The sequence below is a fragment of the Heptranchias perlo genome, unplaced genomic scaffold, assembly GCF_035084215.1.
Source record: "Heptranchias perlo isolate sHepPer1 unplaced genomic scaffold, sHepPer1.hap1 HAP1_SCAFFOLD_54, whole genome shotgun sequence".
In the NCBI taxonomy this organism is placed as follows: Eukaryota; Metazoa; Chordata; class Chondrichthyes; order Hexanchiformes; family Hexanchidae; genus Heptranchias; species Heptranchias perlo.
Window position 1 is genome coordinate 7,176,926 of NW_027139559.1, and position 21,467 is coordinate 7,198,392.

Consider the following 21,467-nt stretch of genomic DNA (forward strand, 5'->3'; position numbering starts at 1 on the left):
AAATGACTAACTATATTTTGTCATTAACTAAGGCATTGAGAAGCCTTCACTCTCGGGTACGAGCTGCCTCCTATAGCCAGTCCATCTAAAATCGAACCTGGAATGTACGTGTTAATCAGGAATTGGACAAGGAAAGGACTGGAACCTCGTTGGGAGGGGCCCTATCAAGTCTTACTCACCACCCCTACCGCTGTGAAAGTGGAGGGGAAGAGTGCTTGGGTTCACCTCCACCATTGTAAAACTATCAGTCCCACGTTTTAAATTTAAAATGCTAACTTCTCTTTTCTTTCAAGAAATCTTTCCTATACAGGTGCCGTGACCAGCCATGAAAGCCTTACTACGGATCTCCTCTATTCTACTCTGCTTCACCCTGGGAGTGAACAAACAGGATACCTGTCAGCGCGACCAGCCTGAACACATATACCACCTATGCTCAGGAGACGTACTTCGATGCAACGACCCAGATGGATTCGGAATATGGAACGTCACCCAGGTGGACGCCTCTACCGGGCTCTTGCGGCAGCCCTACCGCACGCTGATATTGGGAGCACAACAAAGGAACAGTCACTTACCATGTTACCGGACTAAATGCAAATTTGATTTTGTTTGCCACCAAAACGAAAGTGAATTCCCAGCCCCAGATCCATGCTCTAAAGGAGGGATCAGGCGCTCTGTGACTCGGGTGTCTAGGGGACTGTATTTAAATACTTTTCTCTGTATGTCTCATCTCTATGCCCAAAGCTTAAACATGTCCTCCTGCTGGGTGTGCACCCATATCCCTACCCATTCCAAGGGAGGTATCCCTCTAAGGCCGATTCCCCTAACTTCCCCAGAAATGGCAGAATGGGTGATAAATCGGAATGAAACTGACGGGAACGGCATTAGAGACAATGGCTATCTACGAGCATACGATTTAACAGTGCCAGTTCCAGTGGGGGAGCAATGGAGAAAATACACCAACCACACCAAGTGTGGGATCAAATTTAAGGGGTGGTACCAACCCAATTACAATCGTACCTATAAGCCCCCATTCCTGATGCTCACCAACACGTCAAGGCCTCAGGGGGTAATATGCCTCTCTAAAAACACCACGGGTGGACAGGTAATGGGATGGAGCAGATGTACTCAATACATCAATGTGACAATGTACGCCAGCCCCAGTACCATCCAATGGACCGGCTGCGGAAATGGGTCAGTATTTGAGCACAGACTCCGGGGGGGGGAACAACCTCTGGGACCAGATGGGGTGCCCCCATTCACGGAATTGCCCTCCAATCTGACAGCCTATAATGGTACGTATTTCATATGCGGCCATAAGGCATACCCATGGTTGCCTCAGAAATGGACTGGGTCCTGCTTTTTGGGATATGTGGTACCATACATCCATCACTTGCCCTCCCTAGCAGATCATCGCCATTACCGACTCAAAAGGGAAATCACAGAGACAGAACGATACTTCGCTATTTTGTTCCCTGGGTATGGGGTTGGCAGGACAATCAAGGAAATTCGGCTTATCGCTTCCGTCTTAGAACAGGTAGCTAATGAAACAGCAGACGCACTGCAGGACATTAACGCCGAAATGATAGCCATGCGTACAGTGGCCTTGCAAAATCGCATGGCTCTAGACTATCTGTTGGCCGAAAAAGGGGGAACATGTGCGCTGATTGGATCAGAGTGCTGCACCTACATACCAGATAACTCAGAAAACATAACTAATCTGGCTAAGCACATACGGGACGAAGTAAAGAAATTACGCCAAACCCCAAGGGAGGGTTGGTTAGACTGGCTTTTCGGTACCTCATGGGGAGCGTATCTAGTGCATGGATTGGTTATCCTAATTGCAGCAATACTCATTTTCGCCATAACCGTTCTTAGCATCAAAATTGTCTGCAAGATAGCCATCAACCAAATCCGAGTATAGAGCCTTGACCAATCAGAACTGTTGATTGAGCAAAGATTAGTTATCATAAATGATAAAAGGGGGGAATGAGAATACCCACGAGGTGCCCCTCTAATGAAATGCATATGTAGTAAGCTTTCAGTAGCTCAATAAGATGCCTCCATAACAAAATGGCAGTATGGTAAACCAAGGGTTAATATAAGTGTCCCATTTTGCTAGCTAGAATTAGAACAATGAGCTTTTCAAATGAGTTTATCCTTGATCATTCGTTTATGTTATTAATTTCCTGTATGAAAATGTATGCTTTATTATGAATCAAGCAAAGCGATATGATAAGCTGAATTCTGGGGTAAGCAGGTGTAGGGAGTGTTGTTTTGCAGCTACCTAATGAATGGATCCTTATTTCGGACAAGGTCGAAAAACATCCCAGGCCTGAGACAAGTGAGACTCCCTTTCCTGTGACCGACGTATGAACAGGTATCGCCTGTGAGTGGTCGGTCATTATGTCAGTTAGTATGGCTTGCCCAGACTCAGCTTATGATTGGTTTTAACCCCTTGCTACTCATGTCCCTCCCCACTCTGAAAATGTATAATTGTGTGAACTTTGACTGTGTAAATTGCCTGTTCGATGAGATTGACCAGACTCTGTCAAGAGTTGAAATCAATTCTATAGATAGGGTCAGCTGCAGCTAATAAATTGTGTTAAAACTTTCAAGTGTATTCGCTTTCAGTTTTTGCTGAACCAGACTAAGAGTAAAGAATCCGGTATCGTCAAAGGTATTTGAACTTTTATATAATTTTATAATGCAGAATGGTGTGGATTTCATATACATATAGAGAGAGAAATATATAAAAGTTGCCAGTTTGTAATGATTGTTTTCATTCGTAAAGGCCCAAGATACTGAGCCCAGAACGGTAATACGTTTGGATCACCAAACACCCATCATCAGGTGTGGTTGTATGTATTGCCTTTTAAGTGTATGTTTACGTGGTGTGACATGAGAACATAAGAACATCAGAAGTAGGAGCAGGAGTAGGTCATATGGCCTCTCTCAAGCCTGCTCCACAATTCAATTAGATCCTGGCTGATCTTCGACCTCAACTCCACTTTCCCGACAGATCCCCATATCCCTTGATTCCCTTAGTGTCCAAGATCTATCTATCTAAGCCTCGAATATACTCAACGACTGGGCATCCGTACCCCTAAGAAGTAGATAATTCCAAAGATTCACAACCCTATGAGTGAAGAAATGTTTCTTCATTTTGTCCCTAAATGGCCGACCCGTTATCTTGAATCTATGTCCCCGAGTTCTAAACACTTCAGCCAGGGGGAACGGCCTCTAAGCATTTACCCTGGCAAGCCCTCTAAGAATGTTATACATTTCATTGAGATCACCTCTCATTCTTCCACATTCCAGAGAGTATAGGCCATTTCTATTCAATCTCTCCTCAAAGGACAACCCTCTCTTCCCAGGAATCAATCTGGTGGACCTTCGTTGCACCCCCTCCAAGCAAATGTATCCATCCTTAGGTTAGCAGACCTAAACTGTACACAGTAGTCCAGGTGAGGTCTCACCAGAACCCGATAAAAATGAAGCAAGACCTCATTACTCTTGTACTCCAACCACGTTGCAATACAGGCTAACACATTATTTGCCTTCCTAATTGCTTGCTGTACCTGCATGTTAACTTTCTGTGATTCGTATACAAGGACACTCAAATCCCTTTGACTACCAACATTTCTCAGTCTCTCACCTTTTAAAACAATGTTCTGTTTTTCTATTCTTCGTACCAAAGTGGATAATTTCACATTTCACCACATTTTACTTCATCTGCCACCTTCTTGCCCCATCTTAACCTGTCCATATCTCTTCCCAGCCCTTTTGCATCCGCCTCACAGCTTACTTAACCACCCAGCTTTGGATCGTCAGCAAACATGGATACATTGCACTCGATCCCTTCATCTAAGTCATTGATATATATTGTAGACAGCAGAAGCCCAAGCACCGATAATAGTAACAGTCTGCCAACCTGAAAATGACCCGTTTATTCCTACTCTCTGTTTTCTGTTCGTTCACCAAATCTCGATCCATGCTAATATATTACCTCAAGCCCATGAGCCTATATCTTGTGTAACAACCTCTTCTGTGGCTTCTTACCGAATGCGTTTTGAAAATCCAAATATACTCCATCCATTGTATGTGTAATAATTCAGTGAATCCTTTCATGTCACATTGAATGTGATAATGTTCACATGTTTCATGTTTGAATGTTGTGGAACCCTTAATGTTGAAGAACCTTATTGATAACCTTTTGCGAACAGGACTGTTGGAAAGATTTCAGAACTCCATATCATTTAATGAATTTAACAATTAGAACAAAGGGAAATTTCACCGCATTCTTCAACTGCTCTCTGAATTTAGTCTGGGTCACAGCATAAATACAGGTGTTCGTGCAGCAACTCAGGAGCTGGAACATGAATCCCAATTCTTGTATAAATTCATGTAAATATACTGAATAAAAGCCCAAATAATGCATTCGGTTCCATATAGAATACACCATGAAAAATCCCCATAACAGTATGAAATTCCCCGAGATAACAAACAGTAAAATAATGGATTTCCTTCTGCTCTTCATCTCTGGGTCACTTGGACTCTCCCAACCGCTGTGAACACGAAGTCTCCTGCGAGCTTTGCTGACCACTAAAATGTGTCGGACGGTTAAAGCATTGAGCAGCAGAATAAGAACAAATGGGACCCCCGGGGTTAGAATATAATGAAGGGCTTCAACAACAGCCCAAATCCGTGAAGCCATAACACTGGGTGTGACAGCACAGAACCAGGGTTCATTGCCAAGCATGTAGCCACTCGAATACATAAAGTACCAGAACGTATCCTTTAAACAGCTCAGCACAGTCACAGTTCCTAGAACCACAGCCGCCGTTTTCTCGGTGCAATACGTAATTTTCAGCTTCTGGCAACAAATGGCCACAAATCGATCAAAGGTAAAAGTGACGGTGAACCAGACAGAACAGTCTGTAGCTGCATACAGCAGGACGGCGTGGATATTACACACGGGGATGGACCGCACGAATCGAAACTGGGACCAATAAGCAATTGGAATCTGCCTCAATATAACATCGGTGATAATGACCAGTAGATCCGCCGCTGCCATGGCCACCAGGTAGCGAGTGACACATTTGGAGAGACCGCACTTTCCCCGAGATAGGATCACAATCGTCACTAAGTTAACTAAATGAAAAAGAAGAATTAAACGCAAAAAGGAAACATTAAGTGTGAGGAACAGTGTGATTGGGTTGGCAATTAAATGTCCAGCTGTGTTCCTCCATTCAGTGATAGAATCTGATCATTGGGTCAGTGAGAAGCTCCTTCTCCTCACTCTACAGGTGATGGGGGTTTCCTCTGATCATTGGGTCAGTGAGAAGCTCCTTCTCATCACTCTACAGGTGATGGGGGGTTTCCTCTGATCATTGGGTCAGTGAGAAGCTCCTTCTCCTCACTCTGCAGGTGATGGGGGTTTCCTCTGATCACTGGATCATTCAGAAACTTCTTCTCCTCACTCGACAGGTAATGGGTTTTTTCTTCTTCTATCACTGGACCGGGGCCGCTTTGTTTTGGTCAGAGTCAGCGATTAAAATAGAAATAATCATTGATTAATTCGCAAAGAAATAAATAGATGTTAAGAGTAAATAATGGAATGAAGGATAATGAACGGGAGCTTCCCTCCACCACTCTGACTGGACTGACTGATCACTGTTTCATCGATCTATAAAGACCAGAAACGTTTGGTGAGTTAGTCTAACTCAGGTAGTGATGCTATGGCAGCAGGTTTGGCCGAAATATCCACTTCCCTTGCCCACAGATTTCGGGAAGAGGTGTCTCTGTTTGTTCTTGTGATCACTGTACAGAGGTACAAGCTGAAAGGCTCCAGTGCCTGGAGGCGAGATACGGACAGGATTGGACGCGGCTGTCATTCTCCACAGTCCGATGGTCTTCAGACTTACACTGCCAGGCTCACACCAGAAAGAGGTTTTGCCGAAGTTACCAGAGGTCAGTCATGGCTTTAGAATGTGACCGTGGGAAGAGGCAGCGCTTTCAGGAGAGTAAAGAAACTGAAACATCATAGCAATAATAATAATAATAATAACATTAAACATACTAATATAACAATAAAATTAATATTCATAACACTGGAAACAATTATTTGAACAGCTGAAATGGGCTCTTCGTCCCAACAGGCCACTGGAAGTGCACAATGGGGAAGGAGAGGGACATGAGCAGCAGAATGTGAGCAGAGTCCTCCACAGCGACAGCGATGTCAGATGTTCCATTGTGGACTGGAACATCCTTGGCTGTGATTCCCCAAAATGCAATGGAGGGGACCCAGGGGTCAGGAACCGAGCTGAGAACTTCAGGGCGGAAAGATGATTGTATCATAAGGAGTTTCACACGATTCTTAAACTGCTAATGTGGCGCCTTTCACATCTTACTGGAAACCATAAATGTTTCCACTGGACACAAGAATTATTGCAGCTCGTCAACTGGATAATGTCCATCGAGGGACACCTGGAGATTGTAGAAAGTCGGGCTCGGGCTTGCTGACAGAACCATTGGTCTGAACGAAGTGGGCTCGTGTTGTTATCTCAAAACTGTGATTCAAAATAAATCCTTTGAAAGATAACTGAATATACATTTCATTAGAACATAAATTACACTTGCAATCATCGCCCCGCCATCAATAAGCAGAGAGTTACACAGAGCGGGGGTGTGAGAGGGAAATAGCTGACTGGAAACCTAATTGACAGTGAAAAATGTCCAAACTTTCTGAGTAAACTGTGATCTGTCTGTCAGGACTGGTCTCTGCAATTCGACAGAATTTACCCTTCTGTGGAAACGAAAATAAATCAGGTGAACACATAGACCACGTGACCAGTGTTCCACCCGTGTTCAGTGCAGCCAGCAGATTGCACGCTGTCCTGTTCAAAGATTCATCAGTAACATTGCTCGTGGTGGGGACTAAACGGACACTTAATAAAACCGGATCATACAGAGCTGATAGGGAGGACTGAGAATCTATTATTCATTCAACAGAGACCTGTGAATGGCCGACTGTGCACCAATCGCATCAAGGGATCACGGTGGATTCTCAAACACACAATAGGAATACATGAATTAAAAATAATAGCTGGATAAAATCACGAGAATAATACAGTTAACAAGTTTACAGAATAAATAGTTGGATAGAATGAGTTACCAGGAACACCAATAGCAGCGAGAATGGGATAGTAAATCATCTCTATATCCCAAAGTGCGAATAGAACCTTCATATCTGCTCCTCAATCGCGACACCTAATTTTGTTGTTAATCAATGATTCTTGTTTGTGATAGAAACAGTGCTCCAATTTATACTGTGAGGTTACATATTGAATGCAACCCTCATTCATAAGGGAGGCAATCCCTCCGCAGAGACAAGCTGGGGCCATGGAGAGCTCCATTAATCACACTCCTTGAACAAACAGGTTCTGTTTGCTCATTTCAGCCCAACCTTTGTTTTCTGCTTTTCTTTCTGCTGACCAAAAAACTGAAACCACCAATAACTCCTAATCTCATTTTTAGGAACTATTGGGATGGCGACTAACCGTGAAACAGAAATTTGTCCAGCACTGATGTGACGTAAGAGTCTGATATCATCTTACCATTTCAAAGAGGTTTTAATCCACGTTCTAGTGATGAAGTGTACCCACAAACAAGGGAATTTATTGATTTAAGTTACCAAGGGCGTTGTTTTTTTCTCAGAGATCTCTCCTGTTTATCTCTCCTCCTCACTCTATTCACTTACAATGCGTCTGTTGATAAAGTAGAAATCAGTGTTCGGGTATTGCAGTATGAACACATAACCAGTTCGTCACACACTCCTCAGTCACTATTATAATTCTGCTGTGACAAAATGTATTAATAAATGTTTGCACCACACACTTCACATGCAGAGCAAAGCTCCACACTCTCATGTTAAGCATTTGTAAGTCAGGCATATGCTAACTGAATTTGAGTATAAGACTCGCTCGATACTGTCCCATTCTGTGCACCCAGGTCAGGGACAGAAGACATTGAGTGCGAAATAAAGCGCCCTTTTGAAAGTATGAGGCGCTGGAAACGTCCCAATATGTTTGGATACGAGGATCACTGGAAATTCTGCTGGCCTCACGAGCCCTGTTCATGGCCGATCAGGTTTTAATGTTACAGACAGGGCTTTCCGTGTGCATGTCTGTGCATGTGTGTTGGGGAGTGTGGGGGTGGAGCGTAACATGGTATGAGGGGAGGTGGGTTGGATTGTGGTGGGAGTGGTGGTGAGTGGGGATGTTGGTGGGGGTGGAGGTGTTGGTGGGAGGGAGTGATGGTGGGTGGGGTGGTTGGGGGTGATGGTGAGAGGGAGTGATGTTGGGAGCGGTGGTTGGGGGTGATGGTGGGAGTGGGTGATGGTGGGAGAGGTGGTTGGGGCTGATGGTGGGAGTGGTTGATGGTGGGATGGGTCGTTGGGGTTGATGGTGAGAGGGGTGGTTGGGTTAATGGTGGGAGGTGGTGATTGTGGGATGGGTGGTTTGGGGTGATGGTGGGAGGGTGTGATGGTGGGAGGGGGGGTTGGGGGTGATGGTGGGAGGGTGTGATGGTGGGAGGAGTGGTTGGGGATGATGGTGGGAGAGTGTGATGTTGGGAGGGGTGGGTGAGGGTAATGGTGGGAGGGGGTGATGTTGGGAGGGGTGGTTGGGGTTGATGGTGGGAGGGTGTGATGGTGGGAGAGGTGGATGGGGTTAATGGTGGGAGGGGGTGATGGTGGGGGTGGGGATGTTGGTGGGAGGGTGTTATAATGGGAGGGGTGGTTGGGAGTGATGGTGGAAGGGGTGATGGTGGGAGGGGATGTTGGTGGAGGTGGGGATGTTGGTGGGGGGGTATGATGGTTGGACGGGTGGTTGGGAGTGATGGTGGAAGGGGTGATGGTGGGGGTGACGTTTTTTGATGGGAGTGGTGGTTGGGGGTGATGCTGGGAGGGGGTGATGGTGGGAGGGATGGTTGGGGTTGATGGTGGGAGGGTGTGATGGTGGGAGGGGATGTTGGTGGAGGTGGGGATGTTGGTGGGGGGGTATGATGGTTGGACGGGTGGTTGGGAGTGATGGTGGAAGCGGTGATGGTGGGGGTGGGGGTTTTTGATGGGAGTGGTGGTTGGGGGTGATGGTGTGAGGGGTGGTTGGAGGTGATGGTGTGAGGGGTGGTTGGAGGTGATGGTGTGAGGGGTGGTTGGAGGTGATGGTGTGAGGGGTGGTTGGAGGTGATGGTGTGAGGGGTGGTTGGAGGTGATGGTGTGAGGGGTGGTTGGAGGTGATGGTGTGAGGGGTGGTTGGAGGTGATGGTGTGAGGGGTGGTTGGAGGTGATGGTGTGAGGGGTGGTTGGAGGTGATGGTGTGAGGGGTGGTTGGAGGTGATGGTGTGAGGGGTGGTTGGGGGTGATGGTGTGAGGGGTGGTTGGAGGTGATGGTGTGAGGGGTGGTTGGAGGTGATGGTGTGAGGGGTGGTTGGAGGTGATGGTGTGAGGGGTGGTTGGAGGTGTTGGTGTGAGGGGTGGTTGGGGGTGATGGTGTGAGGGGTGGTTGGAGGTGATGGTGTGAGGGGTGGTTGGAGGTGATGGTGTGAGGGGTGGTTGGAGGTGATGGTGTGAGGGGTGGTTGGAGGTGATGGTGTGAGGGGTGGTTGGAGGTGATGGTGTGAGGGGTGGTTGGGGGTGATGGTGTGAGGGGTGGTTGGAGGTGATGGTGTGAGGCGTGGTTGGAGGTGATGGTGTGAGGGGTGGTTGGAGGTGATGGTGTGAGGGGTGGTTGGAGGTGATGGTGTGAGGGGTGGTTGGAGGTGATGGTGTGAGGGGTGGTTGGAGGTGATGGTGTGAGGGGTGGTTGGAGGTGTTGGTGTGAGGGGTGGTTGGAGGTGATGGTGTGAGGGTTGGTTGGAGGTGATGGTGTGAGGGGTGGTTGGAGGTGATGGTGTGAGGGGTGGTTGGAGGTGATGGTGTGAGGGGTGGTTGGAGGTGATGGTGTGAGGGGTGGTTGGAGGTGATGGTGTGAGGGGTGGTTGGAGGTGATGGTGTGAGGGGTGGTTGGAGGTGATGGTGTGAGGGGTGGTTGGAGGTGATGGTGTGAGGGGTGGTTGGAGGTGATGGTGTGAGGGGTGGTTGGAGGTGATGGTGTGAGGGGTGGTTGGAGGTGATGGTGTGAGGGGTGGTTGGAGGTGATGGTGTGAGGGGTGGTTGGAGGTGATGGTGTGAGGGGTGGTTGGAGGTGATGGTGTGAGGGGTGGTTGGAGGTGATGGTGTGAGGGTTGGTTGGAGGTGTTGGTGGGAGGATTTGTTTGGGGTGATGGATGTTCGGGTTGTTGATTGGTTGAGTTGGTGATGGTGTCGGTAGCTGTGTTGTGTTAAATTCTCCATTTATCCTCCTTTCGGTGATTGCTGACATTATTCAGAGCAATTCGCCCGCCTTGCGGCAAGATTTGAACACAAAGAACAGACGTGAAAAGGTGAAAAGTCACGCCCAATACACGGGAACACCTGCCCATATCCTGGATGAGATTTCAATCTGTCTTTCAGGGTACAAAGCCCAGAATCTAACACACTTTAACATCGACTCGCTCTCTGGGCTGCACTGAACCCAGGGCCAATGGTGAAAGGGAATTCTCAAACATTACTTTGTTTGTAATTATTTTGAAACAGCCATGAAATTCCCTTTTTACAAATATGTTCTGATGATGCGACTATATTTTAAAAGATGTTTTGAATAGTTAAAGGCTCACACTTGCATTGGACCCTCAATTATAAGACCTTTGGGAAATGGGATCTGGCGTTGTGATTCGCTCTTTAAACAGGGTCACTGTGCTAATGGTGAGAATCTCTTCAAACAGGTTCATGATGCTGATTGTGAGACTCTCTATAAACAGGGTCATGGTGTTGATGGTGAGACACGTTCTTTAAAGAGGGTCATGATTCTGGTGGTGAGACTCTCTCTTCAAATATAATCATGATGCTGATGGTGAAACTCTATCTTTCAACAGGGTCGTGATGGCGATGGTGAGAATCTATTTAAACAGGGTCATGATGTTGATGGTGAGACTCTCCCTTTCAACAGGGTCATGATTCTGGTGGTGAGATTCTCTATTTAAATATGGTCATGATATTGATGGTGTGGCTCGCTCTTTGAAGCGGGCCATGTTGCTCATGGTGAGACTCTGTATAAACAGGGTCGTGATGTTGCTGGTGAGACTCTCTCCTTAAAAAGGGCCATGATGCAAATGGTGAGAATCGCTCTTTAAACAGGGCCATGATGCTAATGGTGAGACTCTCTCTTTAAACAAGGCCATGATGCTAATGGTGAGACTCTCTATAAGCAGAGTCATGTTCTTGATGGTGAGACTCTGTACAAATAGGGTCATGATGCTGATGGTGGGACTCTCTCTTTAAACATGGTCTTAATGTTAATGGTGTGACTCGCTCTTTAAACCTGGTCACGGTGCTAATGGTGAGATTCTCTTTAAACAGGATTATGATGCTGATGTTGATACTCTCTCTTTAAGCAGGTTCATGAGACTGATGGTGAGACTCTCTCTTTATACCTGGCCATGATGTTGATGGTGAGGCACGCTCTTTAAACAAGGTTTTGATGCAGATAGTGAAACTCTCTCTTTGAACAGTGTCGTGATGCTGATGGTGAGAATCTCGAGAAACAGGGTCATGATGTTGCTGTTGAGACTGTCTTTCAACAGGGTCATGATGCTGATGATGAGACTCTCTCTTGAAACAGGGTCATGATACTGGTGGTGAGACTCTCTCCTTATAGCTGGCCATGATGTTGATGGTGAGAAACGCTCTATAAACAGGGACATTATGCTGATGGTGAGACTCTCTATAAACAATGTCATGATGCTGATGGTGAGATTCTCTTCCATCAAGGTCATGATGTAGATGGTGTGGCTCTCTATAAACAGTGGCATGTGCTGATGGGGAGACACGTTCTTTAAACAGGGTCATGACTCTGGTGGTGAGACTGTCTCTCATTACATCTGGCCATGATGCTGACGGTGAGACTCGCTCTTTAAAATGGGTCACGGTGCAAATGGTGAGAATCTCTCTTTATGCCTGACCATGATGTTGATCGTGACACACGTTCTTTAAACAGGGCAATGATGCTGATGTTGAGACACTCTCTTTAAACAGGGTCATGATGTTGCTGCTGAGACTCTCTCTTAAAACACGGCCATGATTCCAATGGTGAGATTCTTTCTTTAATCAGGGTCATGATTCTGGTGGTGAGATTTTCTCTTTAAATAGGGTCATGATTCTGATGTTGAGACTCTCTCTTTAAGCAAAGCCATGATGTTGCTGCTGAGACTCTCTTTTTAAAAAGGGTCGTGATGCTGATGGTGAGAATCTCTCCTTAAATATTGTCATGTTTCTGGTGGTGAGTCTCTCTCTTTAAACATGGTCATGATTCTGGTGATGAGATTCTCACTTCAAACAGAGTCATGATGCTCATGGTGATACTCTCTATAAAGCGGTTCACGTGCTGATGGTGAGACTGTCTTTAAACAGTGTCATGGTGCTGATGGTGAGACTCTCTATAAACAGGGTCATGATGCTGATGGTGAGACTCTCTATAAACAGGGTCATGATGCTTACGGTGAGACTCTCTATAAACAGGGTCATGATAGTGATGGTGAGACTCTCCATAAACAGGGACATGATGCAGATGGTGAGACTCTCTATAAACAGGGTCATGATGCTTACGGTGAGACTCTCTATAAACAGGGACATGATGCTGATGCTGAAACGCTCTTTATACATGGCCATGATGCTGATGGTGAGACTCTCTATAAACAGGGCCATGATGCTGATGGCGAGACACTCTTTAAACAGGGTCATGATGCTGATGGTGAGACTCTCTCTTTAAACCGGGTCAAGATGCTGATGGTGAGACTCTCTTTAAACCGGGTCACGATGTTGATGGTGAGACTCTCTTTAAACCGGGTCATGATTCTGATGTTGAGACTCTCTCTCTAAGCAAAACCAAGATGTTTCTGCTGAGACTCTCTCTTTAAAAAGGGTCGTGATGCTGATGGTGAGACTCTCTCCTTAAATATGGTCATGTTTCTGGTGGTGAGACTCTCTTCTGAAACATGGTCATGATTCTGGTGGTGAGATTCTCACTTTCAATAGAGTCATGATGCTCATGGTGAAACTCTCTATAAAGAGGTTCATGTGCTGATGGTGAGACTGTCTTTAAACAGGGTCATGATGCTAATGGTCAGACTCTCTATAAACAGGGCCATGATGCTGATGGTGATACTTTCTATAAACAGGGTTACGTTGTTGATGGTGATACTCTCTTTAAACAGGGTTATTATGTTGATTTTGAGACTCTTTTTAAACAGGGTCATGATGCTGATGGTGATAATCTCCATAAACAGCGTCAGATTGCTGATGATGAGACACCCTCTTTAAACAGGTTCACGATGTTGATGGTTCGACTCTCTTTAAACAAGGTCATGATGCGAATGGTGAGACTCGCTCTTTAAAGGGGTTCACGGTGCTAATGGTGAGACTGGCTCTTTTTTCCCTGGCCATGATGTTGATGATGAGACACCCTCTTTAAACAGGGCCCTGATGCTGATGGTGAGACACTCCCTTTAAACAGGGTCCTGATGTAAATGGTGGGACTCTCGATAAACAGGGCCATGATGCGAATGGTGAGACTCTCGAGAAACAGGATCCTGATGCTGATGGTGAAACTCTCTATAAACAGGGTCATGATGCTGATGGTGAGACTCTCTCTTTATAGCTGGGCATGATGTTGATGGTGAGAAACGCTCTTTAAACAGTGTTAGGATGCTGATGGCGAGACTATCTTTAAACAGGACTAAGATGCTAATGGTGCGACACTCTCTTTAAACAGGGTAATAATGCTGATGGTAAGATTTTCTCTTTTAACAGAGCTACGATGCTTATTGTGAACATAGCAACATAGGAACATAGGTACAGGAGTAGGCCATTCAGCCCCTCAAGCCCGCTCCGCTATTTGATAAAATCATGGATGATCTGTGATCCAACTCCATATACCTGCCTTTGGCCCATATCCTTTAATGCCGTTGGTTGGCAAAAAGCTATCTATCTCAAATTTCAAATTAGCAATTGAGCTAGCACCAATTGCCGTTTTCAGAAGAGAATTCCAAACTTCTACCACCCTTTTTGTGCAGAAGTGTTTCCTAATCTCACTCCTGAAATGTCTGGCTCTAATTAGTAGACGATGCCCCCTTGTCCGAGAATCGCCTAACACCGGAAATAATTTGTCTCTCTCCACCCTTTCTGTTCCCCTTCATATCTTATAAACTTCGATCAGATCAACCCTTATCTTTCCAAACTCGAGAGAATACAACCCCAATGTGTGTAATCTCTCCTCGTAACTTAACCCTTGAATTCAGGCGATCATTCCAGTAAACCAACGCTGCACTCCCTCCAAGGCTAATATGTCTTCCCAAGGGGCGGTGCCCAGAACTGCTCACAGTGCTCCAGGTTCGATCGAAACAAGGTTTTGGATAGGTGCAGCAGAACTTCTGCACCCTTGTATTTTAGTCCGCTCCATATTAAGGCCAGCATTCCACTCGCCTTATTGATTATTTTCTGCACCTGTTCATGACACTTCAATGATATATGTACCTGAACCCCTAAGTCCCTTCGGACATCCACTGTTTTTAACTTTTTTACCATTCAGAAAGTACCTGTCCTATCCTATTTTGGTCTAAAGTGGATGACCTCACATTTGCCGACATTGAATTCCATTTGCCACAGTTTTGCCCATTCACCTAATCTATCAATATCCCTTTGTAATTTTATGTTTTCATCTACACTGCTTTCAATGCCACCAATCTTTGTGTCATCAGCAAACTTAGATATAAGACTTTCGATGCCTTCATCTAAGTCGTTAATAAATATTGTGAATAATTGAGGCCCCAAGACAGATCCCTTCGGGACTCCACGAGTCACATCCTGCCAATGTGAGAAACTACCCATTATCCCGACTCTCTGTCGCCTTTCGCTCGGCCAACTTCCTAACCAAGCCCGTACTTTTCCCTCGATTCCATCCGCTTCTATCTGAGCTAACAGTCTCTTACGTGGGACTTTATCAAATGACGTCTGGAAGTACATATAAATAACATCCATTGACATTCCCCTGTCCACGACTTCAGTCACCTCTTCAAAAAAAAACAATCAAGTATGTCAGGCACGACCTACCTTTCACAAATCCATGCTGGCTCTCCCTGACTAACTGAAAATTCTCGAGGTGTTCAGTCACCCTATCCTTAATTATAGACTCAAGAAATTTCCCCAAAACAGATGTTAGGCTAACTGATCTATAATTCGTTGGTTTCCCTCTCTCTCCTTTCTTAATGCAATTTTCGAATCTGCGGAGACGTTTCCTGAAACTAGTGAACTTTGAAAGATTATATTTGGGGCATCTGCAATGTGCTCACTTTAAAACCCTGGGATGAAAATCATCTCGTCCTCGGGATTTGTCACTCTTTTATGTTATTATTTTTTACATTACTTTAGTTTTACTTGTGTTAATTGTATTGATTCAATATTAGTTTTCTTGGGATTTCTGGCATCTATTTTTCAACTGTAAATACTGACGCAAAGTAATTATTCAACATTTCCGCCGTTTCCCCATTGTCAATGACAATATCCACCACGTTCAGTTTTTAGGTGGCCAACACAGCTCCTGACCACCCTCTTTTGCCTAATGTATCTATAAACGTTCTTCGTATTGGTTTTGATATCCCTTGCAAGTATATTTTCATACGCCCTTGTTGCACCTCTTACTATCTGTTTTGTGACCCTTTGTTGAACATTATAGATTTCCCATTCGCCAGGATCTGTACCATTTTTTGCTTTTTTATGTCCTTTCCTTATGTCTTATACTGTCCCTTTCCTCTTCAGTTGTCCATGGCTGTTTTTTTGGCAAGTGCAGTTCTTGCCCCTCAGAGGTAGAAACCGGTTCTGTATCACATTAAATGTTTCTTTAAACATTTCCCACTGATCGTCAGTCGTTTTACCCATTAACAGATTTGCCCAGTTTACTGTGGACAGTCTCTGTCTCATCCCATTGAAGTCTGCCTTACCCAGTCTAGAATCTTAGCAGCTGATTCATTTATTTCTCTTTCAAACACAACTTGAACTCGATCATGTTATGATCGCTATTGGATCGATGTTCAAGCACAGTTAAGCTGTTAACTAAATCTGGTTCATTCGTCATTATTAAATCCAGGATGGTTTGCCCCCTTGTTGCCTCTCGGACATACTGCTGTAGAAAACTATCCTGGACACAATCAAGAAATTCACTACCTTTCTGATAGTTGCTTGTCTGCTTTTACCATTAAGACCACTATGCCTTTGTTACACGCATTTATGATCTCTGGATTTATACAATCTAGCACTTCAGAGCTACTGCCAGCAGTCGTATAGACAACTCGCACCATAGCCTGAGATCATTTCCTATTTCTCAATTCAACCCATAAGGTCCCTATTTGGTGCTTACCTCTCGTTATATCATCCTTTATCATTGAAGTGATTTCATCTCTGATTAATAAGGATACTCCTAAACCTCTTCCATTTTCCCTGTCTCTCCAGTAAAACTTATAACCCGGTACATTTAGTTCCCAATCCTGACCATTCATAGGAACATAGGAACAGGAGTAGGCCATTCAGCCCATCGTGCCTGCTCCACCATTTGATAAGATCATGGCTGATCTGTGATCTAACTCCATATACCTGCCTTTGGCCCATATGCCTTAATAACTTTGGTTGCCAAAAAACTATCGATCTCAGATTTAAATTTAGCAATTGAGCGAGTATCAATTGCCGTTTGCAGAAGGGAGTCCAAACTTCTACAACCCTTTGTGTGTAGAAATGTTTTCTAATCTCGCTCCTGAAAGGTCTGCCTCTGATTTTTAGACTGTGCCCCCTACTCCTAAAATCCCCAACCAGCGGAAATAGTTTCTCTCTATCCACCCTATCTGTACCCTTAATATCTTATAAACTTCGATCAGATCACCACTTAACCTTCGAAACTCTAGAGAATACAACCCCAATTTGTGTAATCTCTCCTCGTAACTTAACCCTTGAAGTCCGGGTATCATTCTAGTAAACCTACGCTGTACTCCCTCCAAGGCCAATATGTCCTTCCGAAGGTGCGGTGGCCAGAACTGATCACAATACTCCAGGTGAGGTTTAACCAGGGTTTTGTATAGCTGCAGCATAACTTCTGCCCCCTTGTACTCTAGTCCTCTAGATATAAAGGCAAACATTCAATTTGCCTTCTTGATTATTTTCTGCACCTGTTCATGACACTTCAATGATCTATGTTCCTGAACCCCGAACTCCCTTTGGACATCCACTGTTTTTAACTTTTAACATTTATAAAGTAGCCTGTTCTATCCTTTTTTGATCCAAAGTGGATAACCTCACATTTGTCTACATTGAATTCCATTTGCCACAATTTTGCCCATTCACCTAATCTATCAATATCGCTTTGTAATTTTATGTTTTCTTCTATACTGCTTACAATGCCACCAATCTTTGTGTCATCAGCAAACTTCGATATGAGACTTTCTATGCCTTCATCTAAGTCGTTAATAAATATTGTGAATAATTGAGGCCACAGGACAGATCCCTGCGGGACTCCACTAGTTATATCCTGCCAATGTGAGTACCTTCCCATTATCCCCACTCTCTGTCTCCTTTCGCTCAGCCAACTTCCTAACCAATCCGTACTTTCCCCTCGATTCCATGGGCTTGTATCTTATCTAACAGTCTCTTATGTGGGACCGTATCAAATGCCTTCTGGAAGTCCATATAAATAACATCCACTGACATTCCCCTGACCACTACTTTCGTCACCTCCTGCAGCCATGTCTCCGTAATAGCTATCATATCATATCATACCTCCAATTTGAATTTGTACCTGTAGTTCATTTAATTTATTCCTTCTACTCCGTGTATTTGTATATCGAACTCTTAGTTGGGCCACACACCCCAGCCTGACCTTTAGCTATGATGCTGGATTAATCGCTTTACACCTTCTAGTTTTTACTTTATCTGTAGTGCCAAAAGTACATTTTCTTTCTGCTGCTCTACGCTTTTCCCTTTCACTTGTTCTTGAACAACCATTTGTACTGATTGTGTTGTAAATTTCTCTTGATCCCCCTCTCCCTTGTTGCTTTCAACTTTACTCTATTATGATTCCCCGCTCAAGTTCCCATCTCCCTGCCACTCCAGTTAAAACCCTCGCCAACAGCAGTAGCAATACCCTGCGAGGATATGAGCCCCGGATCTGTTGAAAAGCAATCTATCCGATAAGATCCCACCTTCCCAAGAATCGGTCTCAATTCCTCAGGAATTTAAATTCCTCCCTCCTGCACCAACCCTGCAGCCACGCATTCATCTGGCCCATTCTCCCACTCCGATACACACGAGCACGTGTCACTGGGAGTAATCCTGAGATAATTACCCGTGAGGTCCTGCTTTTTAACTTATTTCCTATTTCCTTATATTGCGCTTGCAAGACCTGGTTCCTCTTTTTACCTATGTCGTAGGTACCGATATGTACCACTTTCTCTTTATACCTGTCCGTGATGTTGATGGAGAGATACGCTCATTAAGCAGGGTCATGATGTTGATGGTGAAACACGCTCTTGAAACAGTCCATGATGCTAATAGTGAGACTCAATCTGAACAGGGCGATGAGGCAGATAGTGAGACTCTCTATAAACACTGCCATGATGTTGATGGTGAGACACTCTTTAAAAAGGGTCGTGATGTTCATGGTGAGGCTCCTTTTAAACAGTGTCATAATGAAGATGGAGAGAATCTCTCTTTAAACATGGTCATGATGCTTTTTAAAGTGGGCAATGATGCTAATGGTCAGACTTTAAAAAAAATAGGGTCATGATGCTGATGGTGAGATTCTCTTTTAACAGTGTCATGATGCTGATGATGAGACAATACCTGTAAACAGGGTAATGATGCCATTACAGACCTCATTACATCCTTGGTCCAAACATGGACAAAAGAGCTGAATTCCAGATGTGAGGTGAGAGTCACTGCCCTTGACATCAAGGCAGCAGTTGACCGAGTGTGGGACCAAGGAGCCCTAGTAAAATTGAGGTCAATGGGAATCAGGGGGAAAACTCTCCAGTGGCTGGAGTCATACCAAGCACAAAGGAAGATGGTAGTGGTTGTTGGAGGCCAATCATCTCAGCCCCAGGACATTGCTGCAGGAGTTCCTCAGGGCAGTGTCCTCGGCCCAACCATCTTTAGTTGCTTCATCAATGACTTTCCCTCCATCATAAGGTCAGAAATTGGGATGTTCGCTGATGATTGCACAGTTTTCAGTTCCATTCGCAACCCCTCAAATAATGAAGCAGTCCGAGCCAGCATGCAGCAAGACCTGGACAACATCCAGGCTTCGGCTCATAAGTGGCAAGTAACATTCGCGCCAGATAAGTGCCAGGCAATGACCATCTCCAACAAGAGAGAGTCTAACCACCTCCGCTTGACATTCAACGGCATTACCATCGCCGAATCCCCCACCATCAACATCCTGGGGATCACCATTGACCGGAAACTTAACTGGACCAGCCTTATAAATATTATGGCTGCGAGAGCAGGTCAGAGTTTGGGTATTCTGCGGCGAGTGACTCACCTCCTGACTCCCCAAAGCCTTTCCACCATCTACAAGGCACAAGTCAGGAGTGTGATGGAATACTTTCCACTTGCTTGGATGAGTGCAGCTCCAACAACACTCAAGAAGCTCGACACCATCCAAGACAAAGCAGCCCGCTTGATCGGCACCCCATCCACAACCCTAAACATTCACTCCCATCACCACCGGCGCACTGTGGCTGCAGTGTGTACCATCCACAGGATGCACTGCAGCAACTCGCCAAGGCTTCTTCGACAGCACCTCCCAAACCCGCGACCTCTACCACCTAGAAGGACAAGAGCAGCAGGCACATGGGAACAACACCACCTGCACGTTCCCCATCAAGTCACATACCATCCCGACTTGGAAATATATCTTCATTCCTTCATCGTCACTGGGTCAAAATCCTGGTACTCCCTTCCGAACAACACTGTGGGAGAACCGTCACCACACGGACTGCAGCGGTTCAAGACGGCGGCTCACCACCACCTTCTCAAGGGCAATTAGGGATGGGCAATAAATGCTGGCCTCACCAGCGACGCCCACATCTCATCAATGAATAAAAAAAAAATCCCTTCATACCTTTGGTTGCCAAAAATCTATCTGTCTCAGATTTAAATTTAGCAATTCAGCTAATATCAATTGCCGTTTGCGGAAGAGAGTTCCAAACTCTTACTACCCTTTTGTGTAGAATGTTTTTCTAATCTCGCTCCTGAAAGGTCTGCCTCTGATTTTTACACTGTGTCCCCTACTCGTAAAATCCCCAGCCAGCTGAAATAGTTTCTCTCTATCCACCCTATCTGTTCCCATTAAAATCTTATAAAGTTCGATCAGACCACCACTCAACCTTCGAAACTCCAGAGAATACAACCCCAATTTGTGTAATCTCTCCTCGTAAATTGATCCTTGAAGTCCGGGTATCATTCCAGTAAACCTACGCTGCACTCCCTCCAAGGCCAATATGTCCTTCTGAAGGTCCGGTGCCCAGAACTGCTCACAGCACTCCTGGTGCGGTCTAACCAGGGTTTTGTATAGCTGCAGCATAACTTCTGCCCCCTTGTACTCCAGTCCTCGAGATATAAAGGCCAGAATTCCATTTGCCTTCTTGATTATTTTCTGCACCTGTTCATGACACTTCAATGATCTCTGTCCCTCAACCTCGAAGTCCCTTTGGACAGCCACTGTTTTTAACTTTTTACCATTTAGAAAATACCCTGCCCGCAATATAATGGGAAGAGCGGACTTCAAATATCACCCTCTGAGTCTGAAGAACAAAATCTGCGCACAATATAATGGGAAGAGCGGACTTCAAATATCACCCTCTGAGTCTGAATAACAAACTCTGCCCACAATATAATGGGAAGAGGGGACATCAAATATCACACTCTGCACAAACACAAGATTGCAGGGTGTGAGAAAGACAAATCAACGGTCTTCTGATCACTCGCTAAATAACACATTTATCTGGGGAAGAACAGAAATAAAACTAATTTCTTGGCATTATCTATATTTAACATTATAGTTGCGGCTTTAATTTTGAAAACCGCCCTTCGCTGAGCTGTGAGTGCGACAGAAAACTCTGTCGTTCAAGTAAACGATCAGTTAACACAGTTGGTGTCGGGAACACATGAAAAAGAAACAAAATAGAATCATAGAAATGATAGAAATTTACCGCACAAAAGGAGGCCATTCGGCCCATCGTGTCTGTGCCGGCCGAAATAAGGGCTGTCCAGCCTTATCACACTTTCCAGCATT

General features: G+C 45.1%; 1 protein-coding gene across 1 annotated transcript in view; it reads right to left on the reverse strand.

Moving 5' to 3' along the window:
• Positions 1–4,252: 4,252 nt before the first annotated feature.
• Positions 4,253–21,467, reverse strand: part of LOC137315213 (probable G-protein coupled receptor 139) — a 117,476-nt gene continuing 100,261 nt past the window's right edge. Inside the window, exon 2 of the mRNA XM_067980086.1 lies at positions 4,253–5,151. Coding sequence (XP_067836187.1) covers positions 4,253–5,151 — 899 coding nt within the window. The remainder of the gene's footprint in view (positions 5,152–21,467) is intronic.